The sequence below is a fragment of the Triticum urartu genome, chromosome 3A (genome assembly GCF_056163025.1).
Source record: "Triticum urartu cultivar PI428250 chromosome 3A, HENAU_Tu73, whole genome shotgun sequence".
In the NCBI taxonomy this organism is placed as follows: domain Eukaryota; kingdom Viridiplantae; phylum Streptophyta; class Magnoliopsida; order Poales; family Poaceae; genus Triticum; species Triticum urartu.
In genome coordinates, this window is record NC_141875.1 from 741,617,573 (window position 1) to 741,632,739 (window position 15,167).

General features: G+C 47.7%; 2 protein-coding genes across 2 annotated transcripts; both read right to left on the bottom strand.

Annotated features, from left to right (window-relative positions):
- Positions 1 to 7,910: 7,910 nt before the first annotated feature.
- On the bottom strand, positions 7,911 to 9,121 carry LOC125549561 (uncharacterized). The gene is made up of 2 exons (XM_048712945.2): positions 8,916 to 9,121; positions 7,911 to 8,712 (listed from the first exon to the last, which is right to left on the bottom strand). Exons 1-2 carry the CDS (start codon positions 8,979 to 8,981, stop codon positions 7,918 to 7,920), a joined length of 861 nt encoding a protein of 286 aa, XP_048568902.2. The 5' UTR covers positions 8,982 to 9,121; the 3' UTR covers positions 7,911 to 7,917.
- Positions 9,122 to 13,903: 4,782 nt separating this feature from the next.
- Positions 13,904 to 14,734, bottom strand: LOC147982549 (uncharacterized). The gene has a single exon (XM_087516339.1). It carries the CDS (start codon positions 14,732 to 14,734, stop codon positions 13,904 to 13,906), a length of 831 nt encoding a protein of 276 aa, XP_087372465.1.
- Positions 14,735 to 15,167: the final 433 nt, after the last annotated feature.

Sequence of the window (15,167 nt, forward strand, 5' to 3'; positions counted from 1 at the left end):
AAACTTCCTTGCGGTTACGCGGGGAAGATAAGCAGATACCTAGACCTAGCGAAGCAAAAGTTCAGCGGGATGAAGTCTCACGACTGTCACGTGCTGATGACGCAGATACTTCCAGTTGCAATCCGTGGGATCATGCACGCGCACGTCCGTGAAACGCTATTTGGCCTATGCAACTTTTTCGACGTCATCTCTCGGAAGTCGATTGGCGTGAAGCAACTCAGAAGGCTAGAGGAAGAGATCGTGGTGATACTATGCGAGCTTGAGATATACAGGAAGAGATCCCCCTCCATCTCGATCTCGATTCCCCCTCCATCTCGATCTCGATCCCCCTCCATCTCTATCCCACCCGCACCCTCCCCCGCTAGCTCCACCGCCGCCGACGACCCACCGCAACCCTCCACCGCTCCACCGCCGCCGACGAGCACCCGGCCCCCCGCACCCTCCCCCGCTCCACCGCCGCCAAAGGGCACCCCCCGCACCCTCCCCCGCTCCACCACCGCCGCCGATGATATTTTCAAGTAACAAATTTGAACATATTTTTTAAAAAAAATTATTACTATTTTTATAAAAAAAATATTACCGTTATGATTTAAACAAGTTTGAACATATTTAAACACAAATAAATATAAAAACAGCATTTAAAATGCATAAAAAAATATTAGGGAGCCTGGGAATTGAACCTAGGACCTCCTAGTGTGTGTGCTGCGTGCTGACCAGTCGGGCTAGTGGGTGGGTTCTGTTGTAGATAGGGTTAGGTTGTAGATATGGCTAGTGGGCTAGATTAAAACAAAATTCTAATGGCGCACCGAGGGGTGGTGCACCATTAGAATAGTCGTACTTATGGCGCACGAGGGGGTGGTGCGCCATTAGAAAGCTTCCCCCCACACTAAATCCCCAATCTCTCTAATCTCTCCCCTGCCTCATCGATCTCACCCGCTGCCCCCTGTGTTCGCCGCCCCCCTCGCCTCCTTCGCCGTCCCCGAGCAGCGTGGCCAGTCCGAACCAGGGAGGAGTGCCCCGACGAGCTAGGAAGCTGCTGCTGCCAAGTGACTCTCGGGCCGGGAGGACCGCCGCCGCAGATCGAGGAGGACCGCCACCGTAGATCGAGGAGCGCCGCACCGAGCAACCTCCTTGCTCACGCCACCCGAACCCGCCCGCCTCTCCCCGACGCTGGCGTGCTAGCCAGAACGTGAGTGAGGCGACCCTACCCCAATCCCATCTCCTCCCACCGGCAATCCCCATATCCTCGGCACCAGCGGGCGTCATGGTTCTTAGTGGAGCGCCACCGATGGTTCTTTATACAGATAGTGGAACTGCATGACCCATATTTGATTCTCATATTTGATTCCCTGAGATTGAACTGTACTAAGAATTTTTCCCATTGAAATTCAGTACTGTGAAATCTGAAGAAAATTTCAGTGACAAGTATCTTGTTGTCTCATAATAAGAAATCTGAAGGGAATTGTATTGTGAAAGCATGGAACTGCATTTTCTTTGTTTAGCTGTGTTGGATGGATGCCCAGGGCCTCTTTTGCTTCATGCAACAATATTCCAGTGAATTTGGATTCATGCAACAATATGAAACATGTAAGAAGTCCATAATGATAGATGTAACATGTAAGAAGTCCATAATTGATTAATGGATCTGTTACTTCGATATTTTTTTAGTGTTGCACCTTTTCCTTCTACAACTTGCAGATGTGCACACAGTTTTTTGTGTTCAGTTTAGGAGTTGGTCCTTGGGAAGCATAAATAAAACATTATTGGCAAGTGCAGTCTTGTTACTCCTAGGTATCAACAAATGAGTAGATGAATATTTGTTACTCCAAGAATGTGAACACTTTGTCCATATTCATTTGCAGTGAACATACATTTTCACTGTTCTTATATTATTTGCTTGATGTCAGATTATGCTATGAGGATATTAGTCTAAGCCCAGTCTTGGATGCATTGTTTTATCCTGCGGTGGTTAAACCGGTTCTGAAAATTATCTAGTTTGACCTGTACTTGTCCAGCTATCATAATCTATTCTTTGACCATGGCAGTAGCTGGCATTTTGTTATGATAATTTCAGTATATATCTTACTGTCCTTTGCTGATCTCGTTGTATTTTCAATTCACAGGCAACTCTCCGACGAAGTCTCCTCCAGGTAATATATGTCTCATGCTTTCTAAAGAGTACTAGTATACTGACTAAACTATCCACTTGCTATGCTTAGCTGCTCTGTTGTCTGAATCATGACACTTTGCCAGCTGAAACTTGCCTATCACACTGTCGCTGCATTGCTCAACTAAAAACACAAATATTTGTAGTTTTTGCCTGTCATAATGCAACTAAGCATACTAGTCTCAACTAACCATACTAGTTTTTTGTAGTGAGACAGTAAGATAGTGAGACAGTAAGAAGGAAACTTCCCAGATTATGTAGAAAGAAAATACTTGGTTTGACAGCAAGTACCATGACATGAATCAAAAAACATATACGGTGGGAAAAATAAAATGGCAGAAACCTGGGAGGTTCTGGTTTGCTGTATCTCCACCAGTTTGGGTTGCTGAATGTGGATGATTTTTTTATCCTGTGAACTCATTGTACTGCTACAAGAATTTGGTATCATCATGGTGTAATTTTGTTAACATTCTGGTTTTGTTAGATAGTGGCTACACTAATCTAGAGTGATACAATTTTCCTTCCCATTTGGTATCATCATGTTCAGTGTATACAGTTATAACATCATGTGGGTTTTAACATCATGTGGGTTGGTGAATGTGGATGATTTTTTTATCCTGTGAACTTGAATGTTGCAATGCTGTTTTCTTCAGAGGCTACTGTCCAAAACTTGAGCTACTGTCTTGCAAAGATGATGATCATCTTGCTAGTTTGCTGGGTTTTGACTCCGACCATTGTGTCCTGATGAATTTGCAGGTACCCCGAGTTGCCCTTGAGTTTGCCGGAATGTCGATTAACTTCCGTTCCGGCAAATTCGGGTATTCCATATGTCCTATTTTCAGCAAAGGTCATGCTAAAATTTTCCGTGAATTTTAGCATGACTTTGCTAAAAATAGGACATATGGGGTACTTGCGACTAATGCATGGGCCGGGGTATCTTAGTACTTAGTTAAGTAGGATCAACTGCCCTGCCATTCTTGCTGCATTAAACCATAGGTGGCAATAGAGCCAAGTTATTAGGCCCAACTTAGAATTCTCCTTAGCATCGATAAACCCTAGATGATAAACCCAACATAGGTGGCAATAGAGCCAAGTGATTAGTGCCAAGTGATTAGGCCCAACCTAGGGTGCCTCAGCATCGATAAACCCTAAATGATGAAAACTTAACTTGGCTGCCCCGGATGCCTCGGTGTCGATGAGAACCTAAATGATGTACGCTTAGGCTTTTAGGGTGCCTCGGCGTCGACAAACCCTAAATGATGAAAGCTTAGGCTTTTAGGGTGCCTCGGTGTCGACAAACCCTAAATGATGAGACCATGATCTTGTTCCTTGATAATAACCAACTTTTTGACCAAACTTTTTTCCTATTTAGAGCGAAACATGGCCCACAACGATGAGGCCGGTGGTTCGGGCGGCAAGCAATTCTGGGAGCTGTCCCAGGAGATAGAGGAACAACCTCACCGCTATGAGGACGCTGCGGAAGACACCGATCCTGATTACACAACCCCTAATGGCGTCGGGGATGACACCACTGATGGTCCCGCCGAGGATGCCACCACTGATGATGGCGGCGCACACACAGATGGTAGCCAACCGAAGAAGCAAAGGAAGGACCGGCGCCCGAATGCGCTCCGCACCCTCAAGGAGGAATTCACTCAAGTGGACTCCGACGGGAATCCAACGGAGCCCAAACATATAGTCAAGGGGTACTCGGTTCAGCTCGGGTGCATTCTCCGGAGCACCGTCTCGATCAACACCGAGAACCTTAGGCATAAGGACCGAGGGAATTTGCGCAACCTCCTCTTCACGAAGCTGCACGAACGATACAAGTTCCCCGCCGAATTTGAAAACACACGCCTCTCAGGGAATAAAGTGAACAGTGCCGCCCTCACGAAGATGAGCACGGCCCTGTCTACTTGGAGAAGCGCGGTGAAGAGAATGATTGATAAAGGTGATAGTTATGAGAAGATCAAGGAGAAATATCCTTTGATTAGCGAAGATGAGTACAAGGAGTTCAAGATCAAGTGCGAGAGCAGTGCAACCTCCGAATCAAGTCAGTGGGGGGAAGAAATGTGGGAGTTGAACTTAGGGGAACACAAACTCGGTCCCGGCGGTTACAGAGTGGCGGGGCCTATATGGGACAAGGAGGACGCGGAGCGTGCCGAGCAAGGGCTACCGCCCCGCTTCGAGAAATACAGCGGTGACAAGCAGACCAGGAACTATGTCAGGGCCCGGTACAAGGAGGACCCGATAACAAAGGAGCTTACCACGGATCCGAAGACCAGGGCGCTTGAGCTTCTTCTGGTAAGGAATACACCCCCGCGTAATTAGCTCCATATGGTTGCACTCTAATTAATCCCCAATATTTCTAAATGGTTCACGTTCCTTTCGCAGGACACTGAAAGTAGTAGCGCGGGGTCGTCTAAGAGCTCCCCTTTCGACACCCCTTTAAATAGGGCGTTGAATGTAATGAAAACCAAGGATAAGCTCACTAAGCCGACGTTAGCTGGTCGTGTGGCCGGCAAAGGCTTGTCCACAAAATGGGGGTCATACTATACCGCTGGTGTGCGGAAGGAGAAAAAGACCAGCTCGGAAAGCCAGACGCGCGAGGTTGAAGAACTCAAGGCACAAAGTGGCTCGGATTCCGGAGCTTGTCCAAGAGCAAGTGCAACAACAACTTAGAACGACGCTCAACGCCATGGTGCCTACGTTGATTCATGGGCTGACGACGTGGATTGCGGGCGGCCAACAGGGGCCTCCCCCGGTTCGCAGCTTCACGGCCAGCAACTCGCACAGCGCGCAGGCGGCGCCATTGGTGTCTCCGGCGGTGGCGCCATTGGTGTCTCCGGCGGAGGCGGTATTCGTGTCTCCGGCGCCGGCACGGGCATTGGAGCTTAATGCACCCGGGTGTACGCCGGCCGGCACCTCGCCAACAAGCACCCCCTCCGTCAGTTGCACGCCCGCCGTTGGCGGTGCCTCGACATTAGCCGAGCTCGACGGCATCACCGTAACTAAGCCTCTCGGCCGATGACTTCATCTCCTTGCCTTTGACTGGGCATCCCTGACGCCCTGTACATGTTTTCGCAGGGCACCGCCGACGTTCCTTGCACTCTTCTGCACTTCGTGGGCGCCGAGTTGGTCGATGTCGCCAAGGGCAGAATCGTTCAACCGGGCAACCCCATGTTCCACGGTAATCCGATGCCACCTACAATGTATAGGGTTGAAGTGGTTTGGGTGCTGCCAGGCTGCGACGAGCTGTTACCTCCGATTCGACCCGCTGGGGCCGACGAAGAAGATGAGATGACCCTCAGCGCCTGCGTAAACTGGCCCCTGCTTTGGCTGAAGAGCCAGATTCGTTTGGGGACGGGGGACACCACCCCACAGACAAGACCGCCAGTCGTGCCGGCGCCAAGCCATGGCAAGAACGCCGCAACGCTACCGGACCTGCCGGACATCCCTATGGCACAGGATCCGGACAGCCCTATGGCACAGGATCCGGACGGCGACGACAACGATGACGGTACATTTACCAATGTTGATAAGTACTTTGCCGAACATGGGTACGCTGACGAGTTCTGCGGGCCTCTTTCTCAAGAACCCAACCAAGACCACCGCGATCTAGCTGGTACGGCGGAGAAATCCAATTGCAACAGGCATCGTCTGGCGTTCAGTTCTCAGGACACGCCTCCAGCTCCCGCCTTCACCGAGCCTCAGATAGCTGTGGTGCGAAATATTATCAGCCCCAACACGCTCAAGAAGGCGGTCTGTGAGCAGAACTCGGTCCCATTACAGGAGATCAAGAAGAAGGGACGGAAACAAAAGACTAACAAGGGCGCCGGTGCGAGCCAGCCGGCACCGAGTTCGATCCGTGCTCAGGACGGCCACCTTCACCTAAGGATATCTCGAGGAGGGTGCATGTGGCGGGTAGGGCGATGCTACCGCCAAATATGCTGAATGCTGCAACCGGTGCTATGCGGAGTCTGCACGACAGTGTTCTTTCTTTGGAGAAGCGGCGTCTTAGAGAGAAGGATGTGGCATACCCAGTTTTCGTGGCCAAGGTGCCAGAGGGCAAGGGCTTTGTGGATGGCGACATCGGGGGTACGATCGTCCATGAAGATCAACTCCATGAAGATGGAATACTCTCCTAAATCTGCACGGCAGGATGATGTATATCTTAATGTGTTCTAAGTGGCTCATTTAAGCATAGATGTTGTCCTGCAGAACATCTTTTGAAGAACACACCTATAAGAGTCTGATTGTCAAACGTCGCAATCTATGAGAGTAGGGTTCTCTCTAGTAAACTCATGAAAGGTCTTGGAGTATGACGCATAAGCTCCACCCGCGGGGAAGACCCACGGTAGCCACGTATCGGTCAAGGCTTTATGTGAAGCTAGATTCGCAGTAAACTTGCAGTTCAAAGCCCAGTCCACTGTTCAAGTTGCTTACTAGTGTAGCATAGAGTTCTAGGTGGAAGTTCAACTCAACAGTCTCCACTGCAGTACCGGTATATAAAACAGTGTTTTGGAACCAAAGGCAAATTTTGGGTGTCTCTCAGATCTGATGGGGGATTGCTGGAATTTTGTCTATTTTGGGCCTAGCCCAATAGCAGTTTTAGAAACTCCTAATAAATCCTAGAGGCCCACGCAGCCCATTCGTGCAAGGAAAGAGGTGGAACTAAAGTTTAGTCCCACATTGCTAGTTTAGAGGGAGTTGGACCTCTTTATAAGGGAGGCTCTTTCTCCACATGTATGAGGATGAGAACAAGAGGGACATCCACGCGCGCTCCTCCTTCGCCGCGCGCCTCGTCGCGGGTTGCGGGAATGAGCCGAGCCGATGTCTAAATTTTTACCACGCACGACGGGTATACGAAAGGCCACACGGAAGCTGAAACGTTTTGCTGTAGTGGAGATTGAATACCGAACGTGCAGATTGACGTTTCGTCTCCCTCGTTCTATTCAGCTTCCAGCACAGCCTCTCGCCTCCTTCTCTTGTGCCTATAAAAGGGAGGTCGCTCCTCTCAGAGAGACGCACCAGAAACTCTTCTTCCTCTCGCCACAAGTTCCTGAGCACTGCGCCGCTGCTACGTTTTTCACCATCCCGGCTTGCGGCGTGCACCGCAGGTTGGGACAATAAGCCTCCGGAACCGCACCTTTTGAGTTATGTACGGGAGAAGGGTGATAAGGTTTTTGGGGAGCGCTCAGCACGACTACTGACTTCTTTGTCACGAACGCCCTGGACTCTGACGACTACTTCCCCGACGACGACTTCTTCCCCGACGTCGACAACCTTCTCGATGACATGGCTGGCGAGGACACCAACCCCAAGTCCAGTGCTGCTGCTGCTGCTGTCCTATAAGTGTTCTTACTCTTTCTGTTAGAGGTCCTCTCACAGTTATTTGCTCTAGTGTATGTCCTACATATGTTAGGTTCTACGCCATTTATACAACCTGTTCTACTATCTGCTTTAGACATGTTTGGTTGCAGTTCATATATGAAGATGTTATTTACCTTCTCTCTGTCAGATCGCATGACTACTTTTATCCATGTTATATTAGTCATGCTTATCTAATATTTCTATTAATAAAATCATTTGGTAAATTGCTCATATTTCCAACAATTATATTGAAAAAATACTGTTGATTTTTGTACACCGGCTTCTATTATGTCCCAAATTCCGTGTTACAAGTTGTGAAATACACCCTTATTAAATACATCGTTGCTTGAAATTTTACGGTGTGGTTAGGTGGTGCATCAGGGTAACTTTAGCTCTAGCTCCGCCCACATGCCCTGCATTGCCTCCACCGTGATGGGCATTGCGTCAGTTGGCGGTCCGGACATCTGATGATCCCTGGCGTGCATGAATGGGAAGCTGTCCATCTGCGCCGCCGCCCACTGCTCCATCCCGTTCACGTGGGCCTGGTGGTAGTGCTGCTGCGCGCAGCCGTCCGCCCCGTAGGCGTCGCTGTCCGCGAAGAGCAGCCTGGCATGAAAGCTGGGGCTGAGGGTCGCTGGGTCGAAGCTGTTGGCGAACCCGCTGCCAAACATGGAGTACTGCAGGCCGGGCGGCGCGGTGCCGGTGGCACAAGATGTACTGCTGGGAATCGTCGACGTCGCAGACAACATCCCTGCCGCAGTGGCTTCCAAGGCGGACGATGCCGTCTTGGGCTTGTCCTTGCGCTTGGCGTGGCGGCGGGTGGGCACCTCTCGGAGCGCACCGCCGCGGGTCCAGTAGCGGCGGCAGGCGCGGCAGAAGTGGCGAGGCTGGGTGAGGGAGTAGTTGTTGAAGTAGCAAAACTTGGTGTTGGTGGAGTCGCAGCGTGGGCAGTTGAGCCCCGGTACAGGCCGCGGCACCCGCGCCAGCCGTGCCCGCTCCGACATGGACATCGGCTTGCGATTCCCGCTCTCGCCTCTATCGCCATCCCCAGCACCACAACCCTCTCCGGCCCAGGCCGTGGCCATAAACCCTTCCTGATTGCTGCCTCCACCATCACCAGGACCAGCAGGCGGAGTAGCAGTGTTATGAGTGCTACTGCCGATTTGCTGCAGCTACGAATCAACAAGGAGATGAGTAATCAATTAAGCATATAGCCAAGATGTATATGCACGAAGTATATTCGAAGGTATATATCTGCAATTAACAAACCCTAGCTTAGCTAGTGCACAGACACACATACTCTTTTTTCTTGTGTGCAAAATCTTGAGGGACTATACTACTTATTAGATAGCTATAGAAACACAAGGATGCATACCTGCTGCTGGCTGTTGTTTGTGTTCCAGCAGCTTGATGAATCTAGCAAGGCGGGAGGGCGGATCATGACCGGTGATCTAGACTTCTAGAGAGGCTATTTAAGAGAGTTGTTGGGAGGGCGAGAGCTGCTGGAGGTTGGAGAGAAGAGATAGTGGGAGGGAATCAGAGTACTGCTAGTAATACCAAGGAGGGAGCAGCCAGGTTGCTAGCAACACCAAGAGATGAGAAAGAAAGGACATATACACACACACTCTCTATATATAGCCTTTAGAGAGCAATAGCAGTGGAGGACCCACATGTTGTCGTTGTTTTCCTTTATTGGCACACTTCTGCTATTTTCCATGGTGAATGCTGACGCGGCTGAAAGCGCCACCCATGCTAGCTACAGTTTTCAATTAATTAGTCAGTGTACTCTGATTAGCTAAGCTGATAGTTAATTTGGAACCGCATAATTAATCACCCAGGCCACCACATAGTGTTTCTTTTTTTTGAGAATCAACAAATAGAGTTAAATGGTACTAGTAATTTGGCAGGCCTACATATTTTGTTTGAATTCTAGCAAGCCATATTACTCACTATGTTATGAGACAACCACACGTTTTCATCATGTGTTGCCATTCTCATCATGTGTTCTTTTCTTCTTCTATTTCGACGTTTTCATAATATTGTGTTTCAAAGATACCATAAAACGTGGAATATATCAAAGCGAATTGAACTTCAGACAATGTGCATGTCATGTATGCATAAAGCAAAAGTGGCAATGATCTCTAGTGTTGTCTTGGGTATACAACTTAGTTTTGCATCTGAAGGGACTAACATTATATTTGACCACTAAAGTGCTGGCTAAGTTTATTTATGATTCCCATACTCTAAATGTAAAGATTGGATGCCTTGATCGCTAACCTGGTGAAATTCAGGTGACCAAATGATTTAAAGTTTGGATGCTTTGATTGCTGACCTGGTGAACTTCATCTGAGCACTAATGTGGTGATGCTTTTATGCACAAACCAATCGGCACAAAAACAAGATAAAAAAACATGCATTCGTTACTAAACAAAACAGCAATGGAAATTCAGGACAAGATAAAAGAGGAATAAATTTAGAAGTTTGAACAAAAATCTGGAAACTGTGGAAAACGTATAAATAAATTATACATTCACGAGCAGTCTTTTTATAGTACTCTTGAAGTGTATTCAGAACAATTATTTATTTATTGGAATACTTATAGGGTTTTCCTGATTTCTGTATAAATTTGTATGTAAAATATATTTTATTCATTTTTATTGATTTTCATGTCGAAAGGCTTGTTATGGGTGCAAAATTGCCGCCATGTCAATGACTATACTGTTTTGACTTGGGTAAAGGATCAAATCTGCTCTGTGTCAGAAGTTAAGGGTCAAGCTTTTCTAATTTCAAAATATAAGAGGCAAAACTACAAAAATTAGTAAGGTAGGTTTGGCGTTGAGTTTTTCCACTTGTATACCAAGGTAGATGTTTGTCTTGAACCCGAGCGAGTTGGCAACCTCGAGCAATCAAGTTTGACTCGACTCCCATGGTTGTGCATTCTCGGGCATAGGGAGCACATTAATAGCTCTTCGTTTATTACTCTAGGGCCGATTTTTGGCATGAATAAATAAGAGTGAATTCCACTTTTTACTTTGTAGTTCTGCATTTGTGACACATATTACCCTATTAGTGCAACTTCTACCAAATATTTCATTTAGAAGATTTTGAACACAGTTTTACCCCAGTTTAGCACTTTGCTTGTTTCTGTTAGATAGTACCGGCATGTTACGCCGACGTGGCACGGTAAAATGCGTAAAGATCTGAGGGCATAATCGATATTCATGTTCAGATTTCTCTTACCCATATGTTCAAATCCTCCTCCTCGTCTTCATATTTTTAAACTCTAGTCAACACCTTACACCTTGCCCAATAGACACGCATAAAAAAACAAGGTTTCAAAGCTTTTAAAAGGGGTAATCTTGACGATTTTTCATTCGATAGGGTAATTAGTGTCAAAAATGCATAACTAAGGAGTAAAAAGTGGAATTCACTCAATAAATAAATGTTTAATTGAAGCCAGGTGGTTTGCAAGTACCACAGTTCATTCGTAATATGATAGTTGCGGGTACTGTACGTAGCCGGACTTATACATACTCTCTTGTCATCTTCATATCCGTCGATGATATGAAATAGTCATCATGAATACGAGATGACAACTAAATTTTTCTCGCTTTAATTTTTCATGTGTGTTAACAGTTACAAAACAAATACACGTGCACATATAACATTGATCACCTTCCATGATGTAATATATTAGTTCCTAATATTTTTATGTATGTTTGTCATGTCGACATGGTTGCTACGTGTGCAAAATCGCCTCCATGTTATCAACCATAATGATTTGAATACGGGAAAAGCTCACATCTGCTCATTACCAGCCAGCACTTGGGGTAGGTGTCGTGGGCGATGAGTTTTTTTCTCTCCAATTTTAAATCAAGATAGAAAGTGGCAGGCAATCATGTCCAATTCAATTTCCATGGTCAGTACACATGACAGTGTTCTTGGTTATGTGCATGCTCTGCTGCAGAAAGCAAATTAGGTGCCCTTCTTCGATTACTCGACGATTGATTGTCCATGTGAACAAATAAGTGTTTAATTGAAGCCAGGTGGTTTGCAAGTATCATTGTTCGTCCGTGGTATGATAATTGTGGTCACTGTTGGTAGCTGTACTGCAGCGGGTAGTGTATGTATGTACGGAAGTGACCTGCATTTTTGGTAAAGGTCGATGACATGAAACAGTCACCTCGAATACGAGACAACAAGTAAATTTCTCACTTCAATTTTTCTTTTGTGCTAACAGTTAAAAAACTAGTGCACGTGTGCATATATTACATCGATCACCTTCCATGATGCAATATATTACTCTATATGCACGTACTGCTTGACATCTACTACACAGTATTCACTACGCTAATGCCCACTCATGGTTCTTCCTCTCTACCATGCCATACTCTTAAGAAAAGTAGAGTTATTTACAATTCGAAATAGAAAAAAATAATCTGTGCCACATATATGTGATTGAAATAAGGAAACATGCACCCTAAGTAATTCGAGCTTAGGAAACTAGAGTGTGCGAACCACTATGGTTGGATGGTTAGGAGGACGGTGCTATTCCCAGCACACAAGAATTTAATTCTTAGATTTGATATTGGAGATCGCATTTTCTTTGATTTATTTCAGCCTTCTGGCGATATTTGTTCAGTGGGAGGAGACATTCCTGTAAGTTAGGAAGAGAGGGATTGGACGCATCGATGATTTGATTGATCGTGCACTAGGCACATATATAGATAATGGGGGTGCACCGGTTGCCTTGTCTCCCAAGATACATACAAGTTACAAGGGGAGAGAGATGCCACAGAGGACTCGGCAGAGGGTGGTACCTGCTGAAAAGGAAACACCGTCTCGTCAATGTACATGTGCCGCGAGGCATACACGCAGTGGAACACTGGATCATAGCACCGGTAACCTTTGGTGTTGGACGGGTAGCCAAGGAAGATGCAAGGAAGTGATTGTGGGGTGAGTTCGTGGGGGGTGGTGGACACGATACTTGGAGGCGCACCAAAGAGGACTTGGTGAGGGTCGTAGTTCCAAAGGGGACGATACGATCAAATGTTAAGAAGAGGAGTGGCGGTGGGGAGAGCATCAAGCCAGAATCGGGGAGGTAATTTAGAGTGAAAGAGTAGCGTATGAACGCAATCATTGAGAGTGTGTAGGATATGCTCAGCACGGTCATTTTGCTGTGAAGTGTAGGGACAAGTTAGGCGGAAGATGGTGTCGTGTGAAGCAAGAAGATTGTGAATGGCGACGTTGTCAAATTCTTTTCCGTTATCGGTTTGAGTACAAGTATGGGACGACCGAACTATGTGATGACATAGGAATAAAATGCGGTGGGTGTGGCAAAGGCATCGGATTTGCGACAAAGAGGAAATGTCCACTCATAATGAGAAAAATCATCTAAAATCACCAAATAGTAGAGGTAGCCGGTGTTACTTGCAACCGGAGATGTCCAAACATCACTATGAAGTAACTGAAATGGGATAGTGGAAATAGTTGTAGATGCGCTAAAGGGGAGACAAACTTGCTTGTCAAGATGGCAAGCCTCACAAGTATGGTCGACAACCTTATTACATGATAATGAAAAACTCTGAAGAATTTGACGCAAAATGGTGGAGTTGGGGTGTCCCAAACGAGCATGCCAAAGGTCGACACAGGCGGCGAGGGCGATTGGGGTGGTCGAGGTGGTGGTGGAGGAGTGCACCGGGTAGAGCTCGTCGAGACTATCACACCGGTGAAGAACCATCCGGGTACGGGCCTCCTTCACAGAAAAACCAACATCGTCAAATTCAAGGGTAATATGATTCTCACAAGCAAGACGACAAACAGAAACAAGGTTCATGACTAAATCAGGAGAAACAAGAACATTAGACATGGTGATGTGCGTAGATGTGGAAGGAAACAAAGTACGACCAATATGTGTGATAGGTAAAGAGGAACCGTTACCAACGGTGATGCGAGTAGGAGCATGAACCGGGGTGGAGGAGGTTAGGTTACTGGGATGAGATGTCATGTGGGCGGTGGCGCCCGAGTTCATGTACCAATCTCCATCCCCACTGTATTGACTTGGTCACGGGGCCGAATGCAGTGCATCCAGAAGAGCAGGGTCCCATGGAGGAGGAACATGTGGTGGGAAGAAATCGTCGTAGGGCGGCAGCACAGCCGCCGACCATTGGCGGGGTGGGATGGGCCGCGTAGCTGGCGCTGGCTGATGTGGCGAGGTAGGCCTGATGGCCCGCCGGTCGAGGCCCGACGAGGCCTGGCGCTGGGGCCCATGGCACTGGCATTGAGTACGCATGGACAACGCCGGTCCACGGGTTGGTGCCTTAGGTTCAGGGTGGGGTGGGCTAGTGCTGCTGCTTAGGATGCCTACCTGGCGGTTGTTACGCCGGCCACCGCCGGGCTGCTGTTCAGGCACACCGTTGAGGGGGGGTGGCGCTGTTGAGAGCGGGTAGAGGCATGACAACGCAGGGGGCAAAGGTCACGGAGCCGGCGGAGTAGGTGGTGGGCGGCGCCGCGAGAAGTGCCGGCGGCGAGGACGGTGTGCTGCATCCGCTTCTTCACCTGCTTCATCCGGCGTTCCTCCCAACCCAGGTATGCAAAAAACTTGGGGAAGGAGGGATCCGACATAAAGGTGAGATTGGCGGCGGCGTTGCCGAAGTCCTCGTTGAGGCCGGCCGTGAGCGTGCTGAGGAGGAGATCATCGTCAATCTTGATGCCGATGTCACGGAGCTCATCGGAGAGCGTCTTGAGGCGTCGGCAGTAATCATCAATTGATCGAGCATCTTGATGACCACAAAAAAATTCTTGTTGCAGAAAGACGCGACGTTGAAGATGATTGTCAGTGAATAGGCTGTTGAGCTTCACCCACACGACGTGTGCATCATCACCATCGCTCATGACGGTGTGAAACAAGGACTTCGAAACGGCGAGGAAGAACAACCGGATGAGCGTGGCATCGATGGTGTTCCACTCGGAGTCATCCTTCATGGCGCTCGAATCGACGTAGCCGTCGACATGATCCACGAGATTGTACTCGCGAAAGACGATAGATAAGTAGGTTTTCCACGCGTAGTACGTGGAGTCGTGGGGATCAAGACAAATGGGAACATGTTCATGGATGTTCAGGTTGCGGGTGTCGGTGGGATCCAGGCCGGCGAAGGGGTTGGTGGCGCTGGAGAGGGAGGAGTTGAAAGACATGGGGGGAGAGGGGAAAGTGGCGGTGTGGCCGCGGTAGGGAGTGGGGGCGGTGGCACATGAAGGAAATATGCCCTAGAGGCAATAATAAAGTTATTATTTATTTCCTTATATCATGATAAATGTTTATTATTCATGCTAGAATTGTATTAACCGGAAACATAATACATGTGTGAATACATAGCCAAACAAAGTGTCACTAGTATACCTCTACTTGACTAGCTCGTTAATCAAAGATGGTTATGTTTCCTAACCATGAACAATGAGTTGTTATTTGATTAACGGGATCACATCATTAAGTGAATGATCTGATTGACATGACCCATTCCATTAGCTTAGCACCCGATCATTTAGTATGTTGCTATTGCTTTCTTCATGACTTATACATGTTCCTATGACTATGAGATTATGCAACTCCCGTTTGCCGGAGGAACAC